At 37.5% G+C, this 18580-nt stretch overlaps 1 protein-coding gene and 1 long non-coding RNA gene across 4 annotated transcripts in view; both read left to right on the top strand.

Annotated features, from left to right (window-relative positions):
- Nucleotides 1-6640, top strand: part of pot (zona pellucida domain protein papillote) — a 51113-nt gene extending 44473 nt beyond the window's left edge. For all 3 annotated transcript variants that reach the window (XM_087351086.1, XM_087351090.1, XM_087351077.1), the window contains one exon: nt 913-6640. In XM_087351086.1, the coding sequence (XP_087207212.1) occupies nt 913-3517 (2605 nt within the window). In that variant the 3' untranslated portion in view covers nt 3518-6640. The remainder of the gene's footprint in view (nt 1-912) is intronic.
- Nucleotides 6641-6865: 225 nt separating this feature from the next.
- The window catches only part of LOC110835205 (uncharacterized), a 54251-nt gene continuing 42536 nt past the window's right edge, over nt 6866-18580 (top strand). The window contains exon 1 of the long non-coding RNA XR_015535758.1: nt 6866-7687. This is a non-coding gene — a long non-coding RNA (uncharacterized LOC110835205). The remainder of the gene's footprint in view (nt 7688-18580) is intronic.

The raw sequence follows: 18580 nt of genomic DNA, 5'->3' as shown, positions 1-18580 counted from the left end.
AGTATTGGGATTTTGAGTGTGCTTTTAAAATGCCAAAATGTAATTAACTACTAAAATGTTAGAACAAGATAGGAGCAATACACACAGATGAAGGACATGTAAATTCAAATTAGTATTTTAATGACATGAAAACATGAATGGAAAAAGGCCCTAATCCAGTCTGAGTATAGACATTTTACAAGAATATCGTCCTTGTGACTTTGTATACCTTATTGGGTATCGTGTTTGTTTATTGCAGACAGAAATCTGTTATTGAAAAGCTAGTAATACTACAGATTTCACAAAAAATTCTTTTGCCATGTACCAAATTTTTATACCACTTGTAATTTTTTAAGTTCGAATAATAAGCAGACTCTGTTTACCCGATTTTGTCATCATATGTGAGGTTAAATAGGATTTGAGGTTTTCACGGCGGTGAATCCGAAGATGCTGTCTTCTGGGTTGTTGCGTCGTGTAATCTGGTAGAACTTTACCAGCGTTTCGTCCTTGTTGTCTCCATCATCAGGGCGATGAGCACTCATCAACTAAAAAACCCAGAAGAAAGCCATCTTCATATGTGAGGTTCATAAACTAGGCAATTTTTATGAGAATTACACAAGCATTGCTTATAATACCTGTCACGTTTTACACATCTGTACCCGCAACCTGTAATCTGGCATGAGTATGCATCTTCCTTTAAAAGCATCATAATGTGAATTCTAACCAGCTCCCAGTGTTTATTTCTTTCGATATCTTTTGCTAATGCTTGAACATTCGTCACACCTATTCTTTGGTAATAATTTGTAACAAACCGTTGCTGAATATCAAAAAAACTATAATTCACACTTATCTTTTTAGCTGGAAGGTATATTTGAGAAAATTGATTTTAATTTAATTAAGAGTCAAATGTAAATTTTTCATTTCAAATTGCAGCTTGGAGCCAATTCCACCTGCATCTGTCTTAGAGCCACCACTGAAAGGTTTTCATATTCTTCTCATCATCTGCGCCATCTTGTTTCTGTCGCTGCTGCTGCTGGGTCTTGGGTGCTCGTACATCTGTCTCAAGAAGCGGAGAGTCACAGTGGTCAGGAGGCACCCATTCTCTTCCACAGGCACTGGCTCCGAGATTACCAAACTGTCTGGTTCCAGTCTGGGTAACATTTCAATGTTTGAAGGCCTCAAGATTCCTCGAGCGCACGCGGCAGCCACGGCTACTGGTAGTTCTTCAGGTTCTGAAGCTGCCCTTATTATGCCAGGTGAACATTCAGACACCTTGCCAAGTGACTACCCGTCAGAGTCTCCCAGCTCAGCACATTCTGAGGTGGAAGATGTGGATACCAGAAGTCTACGTCGACCAAGTACCGTTAGTTCAGCAGGATCATATGACAACAAGGCATTTATTCACCAGGAGGCAACATCAAGTTTTTACTCTGAAGGCTACGGCCAACATACAGAAGCGGAAGTGGCGGCTGCAACAGCTGTAGCAGGTGTAGTACCAAGACCTCCCATTGCTGTAGTCGCACCTCCACCAGAACCTAAGTTTGACGTGTCAGTCCGGGTTAAAAGAGCTCCCCCACCCCCGCCATCACCTACACCACCACCATCTGATGTTGAGAGCACAATAAGCACTCAGGCTAGGAACCTCACAACAATCTTGGAGCGGGAAGAGATCCAGCGATCATTTGAAGATATTCCCAAGCCAACAACTACAACATTTACCTATGTTCCAGAGTTACATCCACCCCCTCCTCCAGCCAAATATGCTCAGACTCCTCCTGTCTATTCCCGCATCTTGCGCCGCCAACAAGAACAGCTCCAGACTCGTGATGCTGCAGAGACGTTGTCACAGAGATCAATTCCAGACAATGATAACTGGTCCCAGGGAGAGGATTTCATCGATGCTCCTCAGAGACGCATGTCCATTACCTCGGCACGCTCCTTGGCAAGCCTCAATACAGAGATGACAGACACACGGTCAATGTCTGAGATAGTCGATAGTTCCCACAAGCGGTATGCTCCGGCAACCACAACCATTGCACCACCTCCACCTCCACCACCACCTATTGTACCATCCACGCACTATACCAGCGAGATTGATGAACAGATCAACACAACTGAGTTCCTGGAGCCACCAGTAGTTGTATCTCGTCGCCCCGAGATCACGTCTCATGTCGTGGATGATGTATTCCTGAGGACCATCACCGAGAAACGCACAATTGAAGACATTGAACGCCACAGAAGGCAGGTTACCGAGTACCACACAAGGCCACAGCCGCCACCAAATCCCAAATGGGATGTAGTGATCCGAAACTACCCAGCACCCAATACTCAAGAAGCTACACAGGGCAGTGAACCTGGGCCAGACTGGGAGAGTTTCTCTGAATCATCATCTGTATCTGGCTACCCAACAACACCCACTGCAGAGTATCACCACGCACAAGTGGACATTGAACGTAACTATCTGAGTACACTCGACGTTCCGCCACAAGACCCGCCAATCCCTAATTGGGATGTGCTTATCAGAGTACTAAATCCACCACCCACAGAGGAACTTCAGCCCCATGGAACATCCAGCGAGGTCTTTAGAGAAGAAGCTGTTCTGACAGTCGAAGACCGTGAGAAGTGGCGTCAGATCATTACCACAGAATCGACTTTGAGAACCCTACTCACGGAAGCTACAGTACGTGAAGACTATGAACGAATCCGAAAAGATCAACGATACGAAAAACTCTTTGAACCGAAGAAATGGGATGTAATTATTCGCGTTCTTTCGCCATCTGAGAAGCCTTCTTTTGACCAGCGTGGAGGACCCTCCAATTCCCGCTACAGACGTAAGACTGACTGGGACACAAGGAGCAGAAGAAGTTCACTCCCCACTCTTTATGAATATGACTCAGATGGTGGGTCATCTGTGCGAACTCTTGTTCCTGATGTTGTTCCACCCCCAGGTTCTGGTCCAGCAGGTACTGACCCAGTACCACGATCTCGCCGTACTTCACGGTCCAGTCTCCGTTCAGACATGGATGTCCGTTCTATGACCGAAGTTATGGTTGACTTTGCTCGCCCTGACATGGCAGACACTTTAAGTGATGCCAGTGGGCCAAGCTCATATTACCGCCCAGGGCCTGGAGGTCCTCGAAGGTTCTATGATGATGACGATTTGTTGTTGATGGGTGGAGGACATGGAACAGCATCTGAAGATGAAGATTATGGAGGAAGGGTTATGGAGACTGGGAGCTTAGTTCGGTCTGTGAGTCAGCCTTCTCTCGCTAGATCTGCATCTGAGTTTACGGAGCACTGGGTAGCACCTGGCCGACGTCATTGGGATGCTGGTGACCTCAGCAGCCCCGAACACTCCCCAAGATCTGCCCGCAGTCGCACTTCCACTGCAATGAGCAGTGTGAGCCAACATCAGCCATCTGGCATCCCTTCACCTGGCACCCAGGTCCTGTACACTAGAACTGCAACCACGGTGAGGGAGAGTTATCAGCAGCAGGGATGGTTCGGTGATGCTGATAGTGAGGCAAGCTTCAAGTGATTTTCATGCTGAGCACAGAGCCTTGGATATAGGAAGTAAAAATTGGTACAGTATTATACTGGACAATCTTCTAAGGAACCTTAGCGAATAAGTTCACGCAAATATCTGAATCTGTTATAGAAAAGCACAAAATTTGTTAAGTTTTCCATAAAAGAAATTGGTTTGGTATTACCCTGAGATGTTTTAATTTGAAATTGATGCCATTTGCAATGTCACAATATAAATTAAATTATTATAAAATCTGCTTTACTTCATAGCTCTTGATGATGGAGGGTAAATGAATATGTAGCATTGACAGAATGATGATTAACTATAAAACCTGTCCTAGTGCCACTTTGACTTCAAAAAATCCCAATATGGATTGTCTAGGGATTAAACTTGATCCTCTGCAGAACTCAGTTACTGTTATTTTAATGCTGAGTTCAGCATTGATGGAGATTTACTAACATGATGACCATTTATTAAAACCTGTACACATTACATTATTCCTCTGGTCCTAATATAATAAAAATAGTAATAATTTAACAAAGACTCACAATAGAATTTTTTGTTTTGTATCTACAAGGCTATTGCAATAATTATGTACTAATTCGTGTGCCAAAATAGATATGAAATGCCTGTGGTGTCTTAGACAAATGAATATTACGTCATATGTACAAGAGCAATTCTTTGTTACGTACAAGGAACTGAATGTTTAACTGAACAATGAAAATTTGTTTATTGAATTGACATATAATCGAATAAATAGCTGGAAAAAAATATTGAAAATATGAGATTGTTGTAAGTTGCTTTTACTAAGATAGGGATGTGGTCTAAGACAGTGGTATTCAACCTTTTTTTGTTCGCGTATCCCCAGATATAATTTCTCTTTAACTTTGTACCCCCAAAGTTGTTGGTGTATAATTCAAGTTATACATAGTATATAATCTACAACTACAATAAATTCAATAAATTACATTACTGATTATTCAGTGTTTATCATAAAATAATATATAAATTTTTTTAAATTTCACGTACCCCCTAAGATGTCTTCGCGTACCCCCAGGGGTATGCGTACCCCAGGTTGAATATCACTGGTCTAAGAGACTGCTCAAAGTATAGAAAGCTTTCATCTGATAACATACACAACTTTGTACATTATAGTAAAATTAAACAATAAAAAAATAACTTCGACAAAAAATAACATTTTACCATACTGTTATTATATAGATTATATTTTTATAATTATTTTTATCTGTTTATCATATAATATGACTAAATGCTGTGATAACCATTTTTATAATGAACAGAAGGAGATAATCAGTCTTCGTACTGCCAATAATAAAAGTAAGGAATCACAGAATATGACAATACTAACTGGACTAGTGGTTAGCGTGCTCGCCGCTAGACCCAAGGTTCACGGGTTCAGTCCCGGCCAAGGTCGATGGATTTTTAAGGGTGATAAAAATCCGTAGCACAACTTCCTTTGGAGGGGAAGTAAAGCCGGCGGTCCCATGTCGTAGATTTACGGCATGTAAAAGAACCTTACGAGCATGATACGAGATGTTTCGTAAGCAAAATTCAGTGGCCATTTCTCACCCAAGTCTCGTGATTTACTGCTAGATGCCTCTGGCAGTCAAATCAGGATTGGCTGGTAGAAATTCAGAACAGAGTGATGGTGAGGGTGAACATAGGAAATTTCAAGATAAACCGCAGTGAGTTTCATATTATTCAGTGTGATCCATGCTCTCAAAATATTGCACACATTTGATAAAGCATTTGTTTAATATATATCTGAATAACTGCATTATTATTACTGAGATGTATTTTGGGTTGATTGTATGAAATACTAATACAAGGTTCTCATACATGAATATTAAAGAATTTAAATTGCGACTGAATGTGAATTACAAGTATGATTTTATTGGGGACCAATTGTTTTATTTCATTGTGTCTTTGTGAATAATTTCTGAATATTTACATAACTTCATTAGCATAGCATAGTTGGTCTGCTATGCTTATTTTAGCACCTGATTTTTCATTTGTTTACTCGGCACTTTTAACATGCATCTAGCGAATAATATTTTGAGGCATATTGTAATTTATGACAGTCTTCCTTTGCCAGAGTGAAACTGGAGAATCAGGCACCTAATGTAATTAAATCATACTTGATTTATTGCTGCATCTAATTCTATTAACTGATATGTTACTTTTTAAATTTCTCAAATGACTCGCATCATTTCTTATATAGTTTATAAGTTGGTGTTGGCTTGGGGTCAGGTGATTTGTGGTCTTTGCTATACTTACTAGACTATAAAGTGTTTTTATCATTTATATTCTTACATATTTGTCTAAATTAGTAATGTTAAGGAAATATATCAAAATATAAAATTAAAATATGAAATACTTAATATAACATACATAGTTAAGTTTAACTTTTCACTTCACAGTACTTAAACAAAATACGATTATTTAACTGGTAGTGACAGTTGTAATTCTGGAGATATTTTTTCTTATATAATTTTGTAGTATAGTTACAGTAATAACATACAAACTCACCAACAATTAATGAATGTGACTTGTGTTTATAAACATGAAAAATTATCCTACATTTTTAGGTTATTTTAAGAAATCTGTGTAGTGACAGCTTTCTAATACACAGATGGAAAGAATAAAAACTTATGCTTTTAGGAAAACATTATTTTCTTATTCATAGCAAACTCTTGTTTCTTTATTTATAAAAAGAAATACTAGAATTTGATTCAGAGTTAAATTTAATTTTGTTTCATTTTGTTATATTAATTTTCATGATCATTCTAAGTATTGTTTGAGAATATTAAACATCAAATTTTACCAATAGTTTCAGAATTAAAATATTCAGAATATCAGAGAACAAATTAAGTGTTCTTCATTTTATTAGTCAATATAACAAAAAATATGCATCAGATCTATCAAGTTTATATTTCCAACATGTTACAAAACTCCATCTAACACTGAGATTAAGAGTGTATGGTGCTATACTAGTGACAAATTCTTTTACAAAGGTCATTACATACCCATAATAGTGGTTAAATTGTGAAAGTATACGCAGATTGTAATACAGGCAATTGTAGTTATAACAATAAATGCATCCTGCTTGATAAATAGTTCTTTTCCCACAAGTCATTCTATTCCTTGTAAATAACAGGCATCAGTCAGTGGCAGATTGTCGGCTTCTGTTGATGTTAGGTGAATGTCACCAGATGTTAATAATATACTATTTACTCACCAAATGTTGCTGTGTAGTGGTTGGCACTCTTGTTTTGTATAGGCCCTGATGGGACAGAGCTTTCTACATGCTCCATCGTTCATAACCATTCATGATTTGGCTTAGTATAACATCGCAGTTAACAAAGTACTGTGATGCAAACTAAGAGGTAGACAAGTGGTTGATCTTCCCAGTTAATATGTTTGTTCCCGAATTGCCAATTGCGTCATTCTCTGAATAACGGGTTAAATACACTAACTGTAGAACGAAATGCACCTGCTATTCTCATGGCATGTGCAGTGAATAAGGCAAGAAGTAACAAAGGAGTAGAGAAGATTATATAAAGAAGTGATTTATAAATCTTATTATCCACCTAACTTTGTCAGTGCCATTACATTAAGAAGGATACAGTGGAAGGCACACGAAGCATGCAAGAGGGGTATTACATGCAAATATAAAAGTGTGTATGTATTTATTTCAACCAACGGGACGCGATGATTAAAAAAATAGCCCTCAACACTATACGGGAATCGAAGCGCAGCAACTCTATAAATACAAATTATATACAAATCGCACTTCAATGAAGAGTTACAGGGTTGGTACTACAACGAGCATATCTCTACAGCTTTTGTTTTGGAATACTTCCGAACTATCAACCGAATTCTGACGAAGAATAACCCGCGAGTAGGTTTGTTCGGAGCTGATGAGGCGGAAGTTGGCACGAAGTTATGAAACGTCTTAAAATTTGATATTATTTTGTGGAAGCCGTAAGATATCTGTATGGCAGAGTGTGATAGTACATTACGCACTACGTGTGGGAAACATTTGGTGCATTAAAACGTTATAATGTGCTTTAGGGACTTCATGTTTTCTTTGACCTTCAATATGGAGCGACATGTTGTCCGGCCAGAACGAGTCGTATGGCAGAGAGCTGTGCAAATGGGGTAAGTTATGAAACAAACTGTATAATAGATAAATTTACATTGTGTAGATGTGGTCAAATTTGAATACGTCTTAGATCACGAGTCAAATAAAATTATTACTCACCAGTGCCTAAACGGTTCATTAGAATGTAAAACATACGGCATAGAATGATTAAGTAGTATCTTATCTTACGGCGGTGATTCAAAGATGGCTGTCTTGGTTGTAGTGCCATGGCGCCGTGTATTCTGGTAATTTACCGACGTATTTTTCTCTTCACCGTAGGAGGCCGAAGTGAATGTAGTCCATTTATTTCCGAGATTTTGAATGCCCAGAACTTCACATTCTCTTCTTTTATACTCCCTAATGGTGCAGTGCTAAGGCATTGAAGAGGAAATTGCGATTAAAATGTTAAGAAACTACTACGCGAGTTGATGAACGTCCGTGTTATGTGCGTACCGTGGTGTGGGTGGAGGTTTTTCAATTATAACTTACAGAAGACACAGTTGATGTGTATTATTTTGTCGTTCATCAGTGACTTCTTTTTACCTTGTATTTACTCAGATTTATTCCCTCTCTGGGACTGAACCATCATGTCCTGCATTGCCTCAAATTTTCCGGTTTATAACTTATTGAGACACTTATAGATTGTCTCTTGCATAAACATTATTAATAATGTCGACGCTTGTCGATATTTCAGCGTCGGAAGGATGTCAGCTTCAGAGACACGGTAAACACAAAGTGACGTCTTCTTCCATACGTTTGCAGCAACATGGATTAGAGGCAAGGGAACATTACAATTCCCGCTGGATATGGGAAATCGATGTGGTCATCAATCTCTTTTTTCTCGTTCCACCTCACCATGGCCGATATTCCCCCAGAGAGACTCATGAATTACTGTCGTGGAATAAGGATAGTTCTAGTTGATCTTTCTGGACAAACTTCATTCAGAGGAGAAAAGTCCATCAATTCTTAGAGAGTGGATTAGAGGCATAAACATACCGATTTGGAAGCGTCAACAAATAACCAACGGATATAGGTGTGTTTTTCAGGTTTTTGGTCGCCTGTGACACACACTATTTCCTGAAATGTGTTGTCTGAGAGATAATATTTTTCTCTGAAGAGAAGAATACACATTCTTTTAGTTATTTTGTCTCACTGGACGTGTTAAAACGCCACAAATTATTACGATGCGTTCAGAGCTTATTTCCGCGTTGAAACAAACTGGTGTTTTCAACTTTAAAAATTTCTTGCTTATTGTGTTGAATATTAAAATTATTTGAAAATTAAAAAAAAATTAAAATGTTTCTTTTGTGAACGTGATTACTTCATTTAAGAAATTCTGTGGGATCAATGACCCTGTACGGTTTTGCCAGACCCTTCGAAAACGTAGTTTGCCAAAATGGCTGTCTTCTGGTATTTCGCACCGTGTAGTCTTTAGAAGATTACCGGCGTTTCAGAAGTGTTTGTTGCCTCCATTAGCAAGGCGATCGCCATATTAAAATCTCCTAGTTAAATATACAAATTAAACACCGTTATATAAAATACTGTGCATCCAAGAAACCATATACAAGAAACTATTCTTGACCTTGCAGTAAAGCTGTGTTCCTTTGAGTAAGTTGAAGAAATAAAATTAACACTTTATTAATTCAATGGTGTTGAAAGCTATTTGTTTAAGAACCGGCCTAACAGTGTCTATGAATGTGCTGGAGTTCAAACCTGACAATTTTAGGGCAGTTATGCATTATTCACTGACACTTTCAGAACTGTTGAATATTGTCTGTTTCTTCATTGACAAAGCGTTGGTATCCATGGTGTCGACGATTAGCAATTCTAGTTTTTGATCATGTAGTTTAACTTCACCCCGTTAGATGGTAGCAAATGCTAGCCAAGCTGAAACTTTGTGCTCTGTAGTGGAGTTCGGTAGAAGTCTTTTGCCGAACATTATAAAAATTATAAGCATACTAAGTGACTGTCGCGTGAGAATTTATTCAAATAAGTTCAACGAACATCGTTTATTCAACCCCAAGCTTCATTATCGTATTCATGAAAGCCCATAACTTGTCTTGAGCCATATGAAAACTGCCCACTCCTCAAGCCCATTATTATATTCTCATGTACACTAAGAATTTCTGGCAGAAATCTTCTGTTCAGGTGCCCTGATCGAAATTTTATATGTAGATGGCTGTCTTCTGGATTGTAGCGCCGTGTAGTCTAGTAGAAGATTACCAAAGTTTCAGAGGTCTTTGCTGCCTCCATTATCAAGGCGATGAATGATGATCGCCCTGATGATGGAGGCAGCAACGACCTCTGAAACGTTGTCATAGTACACGACGCTACAACCCAGAATATAACTATCTTCACACTCATCGTCGTGAGAACCTGAAATTCTGTACAGCGCGGCTTCTGGACGTAACAATAGAAATAATGTATATGACGTAGAATTAGCATGTAGGATGTGTTTTGTTTTTGTGGTAATCAGGCAAGATTCAGAGACTGTTTTTGTTTGCGGTGTTATGTGTGGGCTAGAGATTTTGTGAAGTGGGAATTTCACTACTGGGCTGAAAAGCAATTTCCGGCTGGCTCCCTATCCCCTTTGTTCTTGCTGAGTAATGAGCTACTTCCAGCATATCGTATAATATATAGGACTAAACTGAAGCAGGAGACTTGTAGATAAATGAAGCAATCTTTGTAATGAGAAGCTTCTCATGTAAGTATGCACTACTCAACAACAAACAAAAGTTGTAGCCTACTACAAAGTGGAATAAATGTATTTTCCATATTTATTATTTACGATTTTTATATTCCATTGTCAACTGCGTTTGTTTGTGTTCAGTATAAATCGGTTATTGCAGATATAGGATAAATTATTGCTTTAAAGTTATAGTCTATATCTTGTATAAGTAAAACATCGCCGTATATGAAATTAAATACTCCCTATAGGCTATAGAAAAAGATTTAAAATATAACAGCATCATTTAATAACATTTGTAAGTTTTTTGAGAGAAATTGAAAGGTTAGTTCTGAGCTTCTTCGAAAGTAGGGTTATAATCGATAAATACGAGTTAAAATTAAAATAGTAAGACAGCTTTGGATTGTGATCATCTGGACTGCGACACCAGGAATACAATCTGTCTTTTTTACTACTAAAGCCAATACCAAATTTAATCGAAATTTATTCCACAGCTTCAGAAATAAATCATTTTGGTCTTGGCAATTTAAATAAACCTAGGATTAAATGCACATAAAGAACTATCTGTGACGTCTCACAGCCGCTGAAGTGCCAACAACCTGGACATCTGAACACCTTGCGGTCGTCAAATGTCCGTTAGCGTACTGATACTTTATCAAAGTACATTTGGTTCTTCCATTGTTCAGTATTTCTACATACTGTTTTACACTAATTTTTGTGTTTCTTATAGTTTATGTTATCATAAAGACTGTCTTTATATCTGTAGAAGTAATTTACCGAAATTTTTAAACTCTGAAAATTATTGATTGACCAAAAGCTCTGATATCCACATAGAAACATTTACAATGTGTATGCGAAATGAATGTCTGATTGTGTTATATATCGTATTAGGGTCTATTGGGCCAAAAATAACAGAAAATTTTTTGACAGAGTTTTTACAAAAAAAAAAATCACCAGTGTTTTACTTCGCAAAAGGGAAGCATGGTTTGACCTGACAGATCTGCCTCCGGGACATCTCGCAACAAAGGGTGGGAGGGTCACATTAGCAGCTACGCTGCGGTCCAATTACGGAACGTATTGTTCTTTTGTCTCTGTCACACATCTGCTGCGTGACGTACGATACGTAATGTGACGTCACTGGAGCGAGAGAGAGGCGACCGTGGCCAAAGCTCAGTTGTGTGTTGATGGAAGCGATAGAATTATAATTAGGATAGCAAACATGTCAGTATTTCAAATTGTGAACCGTCGGTGAATTGGGGCTTTATGAATATTCACATACTCCCACCCCCATAAAATAAAATTATTCACAAAGGGAAGTATCGCTTGAATTTCTCGGCAGCCTCGTATTTTGGATGTATGACTAAAGAACAATTACTTTTCCGAGCAAAATCATGCATGCATGATACATGCCTCGTCCAGTTCAGCTTTCTTGTCTTAATCACCAAAATAGTATTAGCTGAAGAGTAGAAATCGTGAAGTCCATAATTATATTATTTCTCCAGCCCTTTAATAGGCCCAATCGCAGTGAAGTGACAAGAATGATTTTATTAGCTTCAGCATGTCTATCTGTTCAAAAATTTGGAACAGCTGAATGTATTACAAAAATGCTATTCGATAGTTATAATAACATTTAATAGGAATTAAGATTTTCATAGAGGTGATTTTGTCGATTGCCCTGATGACGGAGGCAGCAAGGGCTTCTGAAACGTTAGTAAAATTCTACCAGACTACACAGCGCTACAACCCAGAAGACAGCTATGTTCATTTTAAAATTTGCTGACAAATTTATGTTACGGTTAACATCGGACAACAATAATCGACTTACAGGAATACCTACATGGTTTCCTGAACCTGTCTCTTCTTTAAACAGGTAAATATTTACTGGAGCGGAAAATGTACCGAAGAACGTTTTGAGGTATCATGAAACACATTTATTCCTGATAAACTTATTCCTCGTGTTTTACGGATTTTAACGAAACTAAATAAATTCGATTTTTATGCTGTATCGTGCTGTATTGGCGTTCATTGCTCGCCAATCTCGTCTGTTTGTTGCTTATAAGGAAGTATTAAAAGACATCATTCATGAATCAAAAGTAAACTACTGGACGCACCAGAGTTACGCCGTGCATACATTGCCTAGCTTGTAGTTAATATAATTTCCAGTTATTGTAAAGATAATAAAACTATTAAAATTTCACTGCATAGTCTCAGACAGCGTTTTTATTGTATTTTGTTATATTTACCAAAATCAAGAAACACGGTATCTATATTTTATGAAATTTATTAACGCAATCCCACTGGAAGTCAACGGGGATTTATTTTCAACTTCATTCTTCATCAATTTTTTTCTTTACTTACTCGTTTCTTACAGGTTTGTTCGTTTTCCTCCCTTATGTATTTTACATCTTCTTCAATTTAACACAAGAAAATGTCAGCCGTGTTACGTATAATGTCTTTTAAGTTATTTAAACTTGTTTATTATCAATATTAGAAGCAATTTTAAGAGATGCCTAATGGTAGCAGGAATTGTAAAATGGGATATTTTGTGTCAGGCCGGATTTATGAGAACTTCTAGGTCTCTGAAAGCAACCGAACACACATCAAAGCAGCGGACATCCAACTGGGTTTTTATAACACAGTTTATTTACATGATGAATTAGTTTTTAGAAACTTTATGAACTTTCTATTTCGTGAAAAGGTAGAGCTTATATTTGATCCATATGAATCAGTTAACCTTTCGCGACAGATTGCGTCCAGATTCTCAGTATCAATTTTCTTTCAGATTACGTTATAAACATCTACCAGACTACACAGCGCAACTACCCAGAAGACGGAAATCTTCATACTCATCGGCCTGATGACGGAGGCAGTATGACCTCCGAAACGTTGGATAACATCGACCAGACTACACGGCGCAACAACCCAGAAGACAGAAATCTTCATACTCACCGCTGTGAAAACCTCAAATCTTACATGGTTTATTTTCATTTTGCGATTTTTTACGTCCTTATATTTTTCCTGTTGCTGCTATTTTTCATGTAACTTAAAAAAATATAGAAGCTTGAAAACCCCCGTTCCTCCGTCGTACTACCGGGGAAGGACGACAATAAGATCTTGGAGGCTCGTTAATCAAAAGAAAAGCTCATGCCATAAATCCGATTTTAAATAGGTTTGCTCTTGGTGAACGTCCTTTGACACTTTTATTGGCTGTTTTGTGAAATCTCGAGCGAATTCATTGTCAACTTTCCGCTCAATATGCTGACAGTCGGGGCAAGGAAGTGATGACCTGTCGTCTCTACTTGTTCTGTGAATGATTGATGGAAGCCTTCATATTATATTTTATCTCAAGATTCTTACTTGTTCGAAAACTAAGTCTTTTTTTCGTGATTTAAGTCAAGAAGGACAAAACAGTTCTGAGTAGAATTTTCTAACAATGAATCGTAAATCAGCGCTTACCCCTTCTAATAAATTGTCCGACTTTTCATGTGACTCTATATGTATACAATTTCCACGGAGATTACTCAATATCCACATTGTATTTTCAATTACATAAAGTGTGTAATGTGACTGTGGTTGCAGTTGTTATGCAATTTATATGTCAGACTAAACGACTTGGTGCAGCAGCACGGTAGAAAATTCGGGAGCTACACAGTTTGAATCTCAGTCTGATCGCTGGGGAGGTTATTATGAATTGTGGTATGTGTAAGAGTTTATAAGGAGGCGACAGTGGCCTATGTGAGGGTATTTTTCAGCATTTATCTAAACGGACTGAAGAAAATCACGAAGAATTCAATATAATTGGCAGGTCAGCCAAAATTGACCCGTAGAATATAGCTACACTAACCTGCTTGGTCCTTGATAGCTTACTGGTCATTTTATGTCTCTCTAACTTGTAACAAACGTGCTAAATTTGTTTATATAACTCACTCCCCCCGAAAAAGAATCCACACTCATTTAGGACAATTAAATAATTGAGTCTATGACAACAGAACTAAGGTAATTTAGTTACATTTTGTAAGCATGAAATCCTCTGACCAGTTACCTTGCTGTGAGGAGAGTCTAATCTTATTACAGAAATAAACGAATCAGACTGCCTGAACTAGAATATGTTACGAAATCTTATTAAGGCAGTTTCATCAACGCTGGTCATTCTGGGGTGGAGTGGGGGAGTCGGTACCCTGCTCCCCCTCCCCCATCGAGTTGTGTGCCTTGTTTCCTGTCCCGCCGTCGGTAGCAATTACACGTTGATTACGTCATGAGAACGTAGGTGGTCCTGTGGATTACGTCGCGTTACGTAGTCCCACAACGTAATTAACCGGCCCAATTACCGTCATCTGTTCAAGTTTTTAAAAGTGTATTATTTAAAGATAAAGTTCCAGAAACTACTAATTATCTTCTCATAATACAGTAACTAAAATTTAATTATATTATTCAGTTATATATTTCTGTGGATAATGTTCTTTAGAACGGATTCTTAAGACATTAAATTTTGAAACATAAAATCAAGGTTTCACACCGTCGTGATTTTTTATTATTAATTATCGACTGCTTTAACCTAAGTTGCATATTTTTCGAAATTATGCAACATACAACGTAATGTATCCGAACCTTACGTTAAATGTCGCTCGAGTAGATCCCACTTCGAGAGTCTGATGCTGTTGATAGGAGGTAATAAATAAAATACACAAATGTGCATTGACACTTTCTGACATGACGTTCATAACAATTATTGTAAGATTTAATTATTTGATTCAACAGTTATTAGATGGACAGACGTACACATAAAGATGGTACCCCAAGTCAGTTTTTTTCTGATAAGAAAGGAAGTAGATTAATAGTACCTCTCGAATTTATTATTTATTTAACTGCTTATAAAGAATGTGCTGAGAAAATTGTTCGTTCCAGTGGAGATTACGTAAATGGAGAATTGATAAAATTAGCATAATCATATACTTGTAATGTCGGAAGCTTTTGAATTAGTTGTACGTTTACTCGTTTACTGATACGTTTAAAATTATTCACGTGTCATTCCCTCAATACGGTTTATTTCTTTCAAAAAGAACTAATCGCCTGCCACATAGTGTTTAGGCTACATGCCACACACGCATGTCGGAGAAGTTGCCGCATGATCAGGGCGAACAGACCTACGCTTGTTTATTGAATGAGAAGGAAGAATGGAAATAGACGCAGGACATTTTGAACTAGTATATTAGGCCATACCCACATTTACGAAATATATATAGTCTGTGATTAGAAAGGTAAATTTAACCTGGTTAGTTCATATTTCGAGGGATGTGTTATAAACGAATACTCTAATGAGCATGTCTTACTTATTTTATCGTAATTTCATTCAAGATACTTTTTAAAAAGGTTTTATATTTTATGTCATGTTATATAAATATAAATTTGCATTTCTTCTTATTCACTGAGTACCTGTGTTTCATTCTAAGCTATGACGTAACTTTGTTGTAGATTTTCTCGATCCGCCAGAGGTAATGTGGAGACAGAACCGTAAAATATGCCAACAAAGCTTCAAAATGAATCATTCGTAAGAACATCCCTACTCGCAGTTATGTAGCCTACACAATTGATAAAGCGTCGTTACATAAACAACGGACAAGTAGCATAGTCGGAATGAGTGGACAGATGCGCCACACACAGCTTGGCGATGCACTTTCCACTTGAGTTACTATTCCACTACATCAGCGAGGTGTATCAGTGTAGCTGCTATTTTAATAAGCGAACGTTGTGGGTTTGATGTCAGTTTAAAGCGACCGACTATTAGCTCCTTTCCACCCTCTGATCACTGTGGTCGTCATTTTCGCATACAAATTTCATTAACTGTAATGGCTGCGCTGCTACTGCCACCTGTGAACGGGACAATTAAATACGAACACTCTAGTATCGTCACACATTATCAAACGTTTCATTACACTGCAAACAGCGAATTGCTACGCTCATTTCCGTGGTAACGGCATTTATACTAAATTCAGATCAAATGCTGAATTTAACTTTACGATATTTCACTTTTTATGTCCACCCACTTCTCTCATTTCGACTTGAAGCTTCGCCATATCCGTTGCAGAAGTGCATTATTTTATTATAAGGTAAAGGCTGACGGTAAACTGTTGCCCCTGATGCTTAGCTAAGCATCACACCATGCAGACGTATGGTGGCGTGGTGGTGCCGAATTGAGTTATACTTGATGGAATGAGATTATACAGGAGCGTAATGTGAAATTTGTCTGAAATATTATTATTCCTCCTCTATAGACAACAATTTCACTTTGAATCCTATATTTAATTCACTTACTATTGAATGTTTTGGGTTATAACAGAATTCAAGTACGTAATAGCAACGCAGTTACACGGAGAAAGAAAATTATTGCCTTTAGTTGGGTTTACAATACGAAACATGTCGTTACAAGTGAATTAAATATATACAAAGTGAAATTATTGAGTATAGATGTAAAATAACAATATTTCAGTTATACTAGATGTGTTAATGTGACCTTAATACGGTATTAAATTTACGTACCTTCACGCTGAGGGCTTCAGCGTTATATGACGAAGGCGTGTGTAAATGAAATTATAGAATAAATCGATCCAAATAAAGTTTTGTAAGTAAACAAAGATAAAAGCATTCCTATATTGAGTTCGCTGCTTTCTTTTACCATTTTTGCTAGTGCAGTCTGAAACTGTATGCAAGTATCTGGTGTATGTGTAAATCCATCGTTCGAATTATCAGGAATGTGTAGCCTCGTCTCTGTTGCTTAGCGTGATGTCAACAATTCTGTCGCTTGGGAAAAGCTGTGTTGTGTTGGACTAACTGTTGCTGCAACTACGTTCTTGCGATATTTATGTAGCGTAATGGTGCCGTGTTCCCATCTGAGCTTTGCAACAATTGTTTGTTGACCGTTGGAGACAGACGCTCTTGAAGGTCTGGTTAAACTACGAGCATTTCAGCTCATGTGGAATTCGTGATTGACAAAGAGGATTAGCATACTTCGGTTTCATTCCTTCAGTGAAAATTCCACAAAAGCTGAATACTTACCTGTTAAAGTCCCTGCGGTTTGCGTTGGTTCGGCGCGTTATCGAAACCTCGGTCTTCATTTTACGTTTCTTGTCTGAAATTGCACTTGGCTGGACTCGAAATAAAGGAATTAACTTAACAGGACAAGTTACGTATTTTGTTAACATAGTGTGCAGACTGAATGACATTTGACTTATGTATTTTACGACGTATCAGTTACTGTAGTTTAGAGCGACAAGTAACAGAAATAGTGATAAACAGAAGATATTTTCTCGAAGTTAAACTTAAGCACATTCTTCTTCCTTCGTCTGTAAATTTAAAAGCATTCAAAGTTTTGGAAGCAAGGTCTACTTTCATCATGATGTGAAAGCAAACAACTGAATAAATTTAGCTTTAATTTTAAGAAATATCTACATTTGTTTTAAAAATAAAATTTAAGTTTGTTTACGTTCCCGTAAAATATTTTAGGAATATTGTCTTCACATTTCAAAGACGACATCGAAGTGTTTGAAATTTAAGCTTAAGAAGATTCGAATTCCTATTAGGTATTGCATTGATCCCGTTGTTGTGGATTGTTTTTTAGCACATAAATATCTGTTCCCTCTTTTCTTGCCAATAGTGTGTTATGATCGTTTAATAAGTAATGCTCCGTCATTCCAATAAAGTGGAGAATGTTCATTTTGGGTGTGTTTGATTTGCTTCATTAGCGCAGTTTTTATTGTAATACTGTTAGTGGCTTCGTGTGTATTATGTAACTTGTAGTAATGAACATGCTTTTGAAATCTGGGTATTCTGTTAACGTTTGTCGTCTTTGTGGTCATATTAGTTCTCAAAGGAAAATTTATGTCATGTTGAATTTCTTGTTCTTAGTCGTGCGTGGCAAGCACATTTCCTCCTGTTTATGCTTTCATTTTACCTGTCGATAGCCATTTATTGATGCTGCAATATTCATGTTCTTTTCATTAGCACTGTTATCGTTTTTGGAGACGAGGACACGGGCAGTTTAAAGAATTCTAATCGTACGGTATAAAAATCAAGTAAGGTCAACTTATAGACAAGGGGTTATGTTTCATATTCTCTTCCTGGATTATGCGCGTATGGACTTGGATGAGTGCTTTGTCTCATTTTTCATGGTTTGAAGTTGTTTCTAAAATTAATGTACTGCACCAGGAGGAAACGCTGGGAACAATGA

The sequence above is a fragment of the Zootermopsis nevadensis genome, unplaced genomic scaffold (assembly GCF_977971745.1).
Source record: "Zootermopsis nevadensis isolate Lab colony 2312 unplaced genomic scaffold, Znev_1.0 Znev_ptg000002l, whole genome shotgun sequence".
NCBI classification, from domain to species: domain Eukaryota; kingdom Metazoa; phylum Arthropoda; class Insecta; order Blattodea; family Termopsidae; genus Zootermopsis; species Zootermopsis nevadensis.
This window is presented reverse-complemented; position numbering and strand designations above follow the sequence as displayed.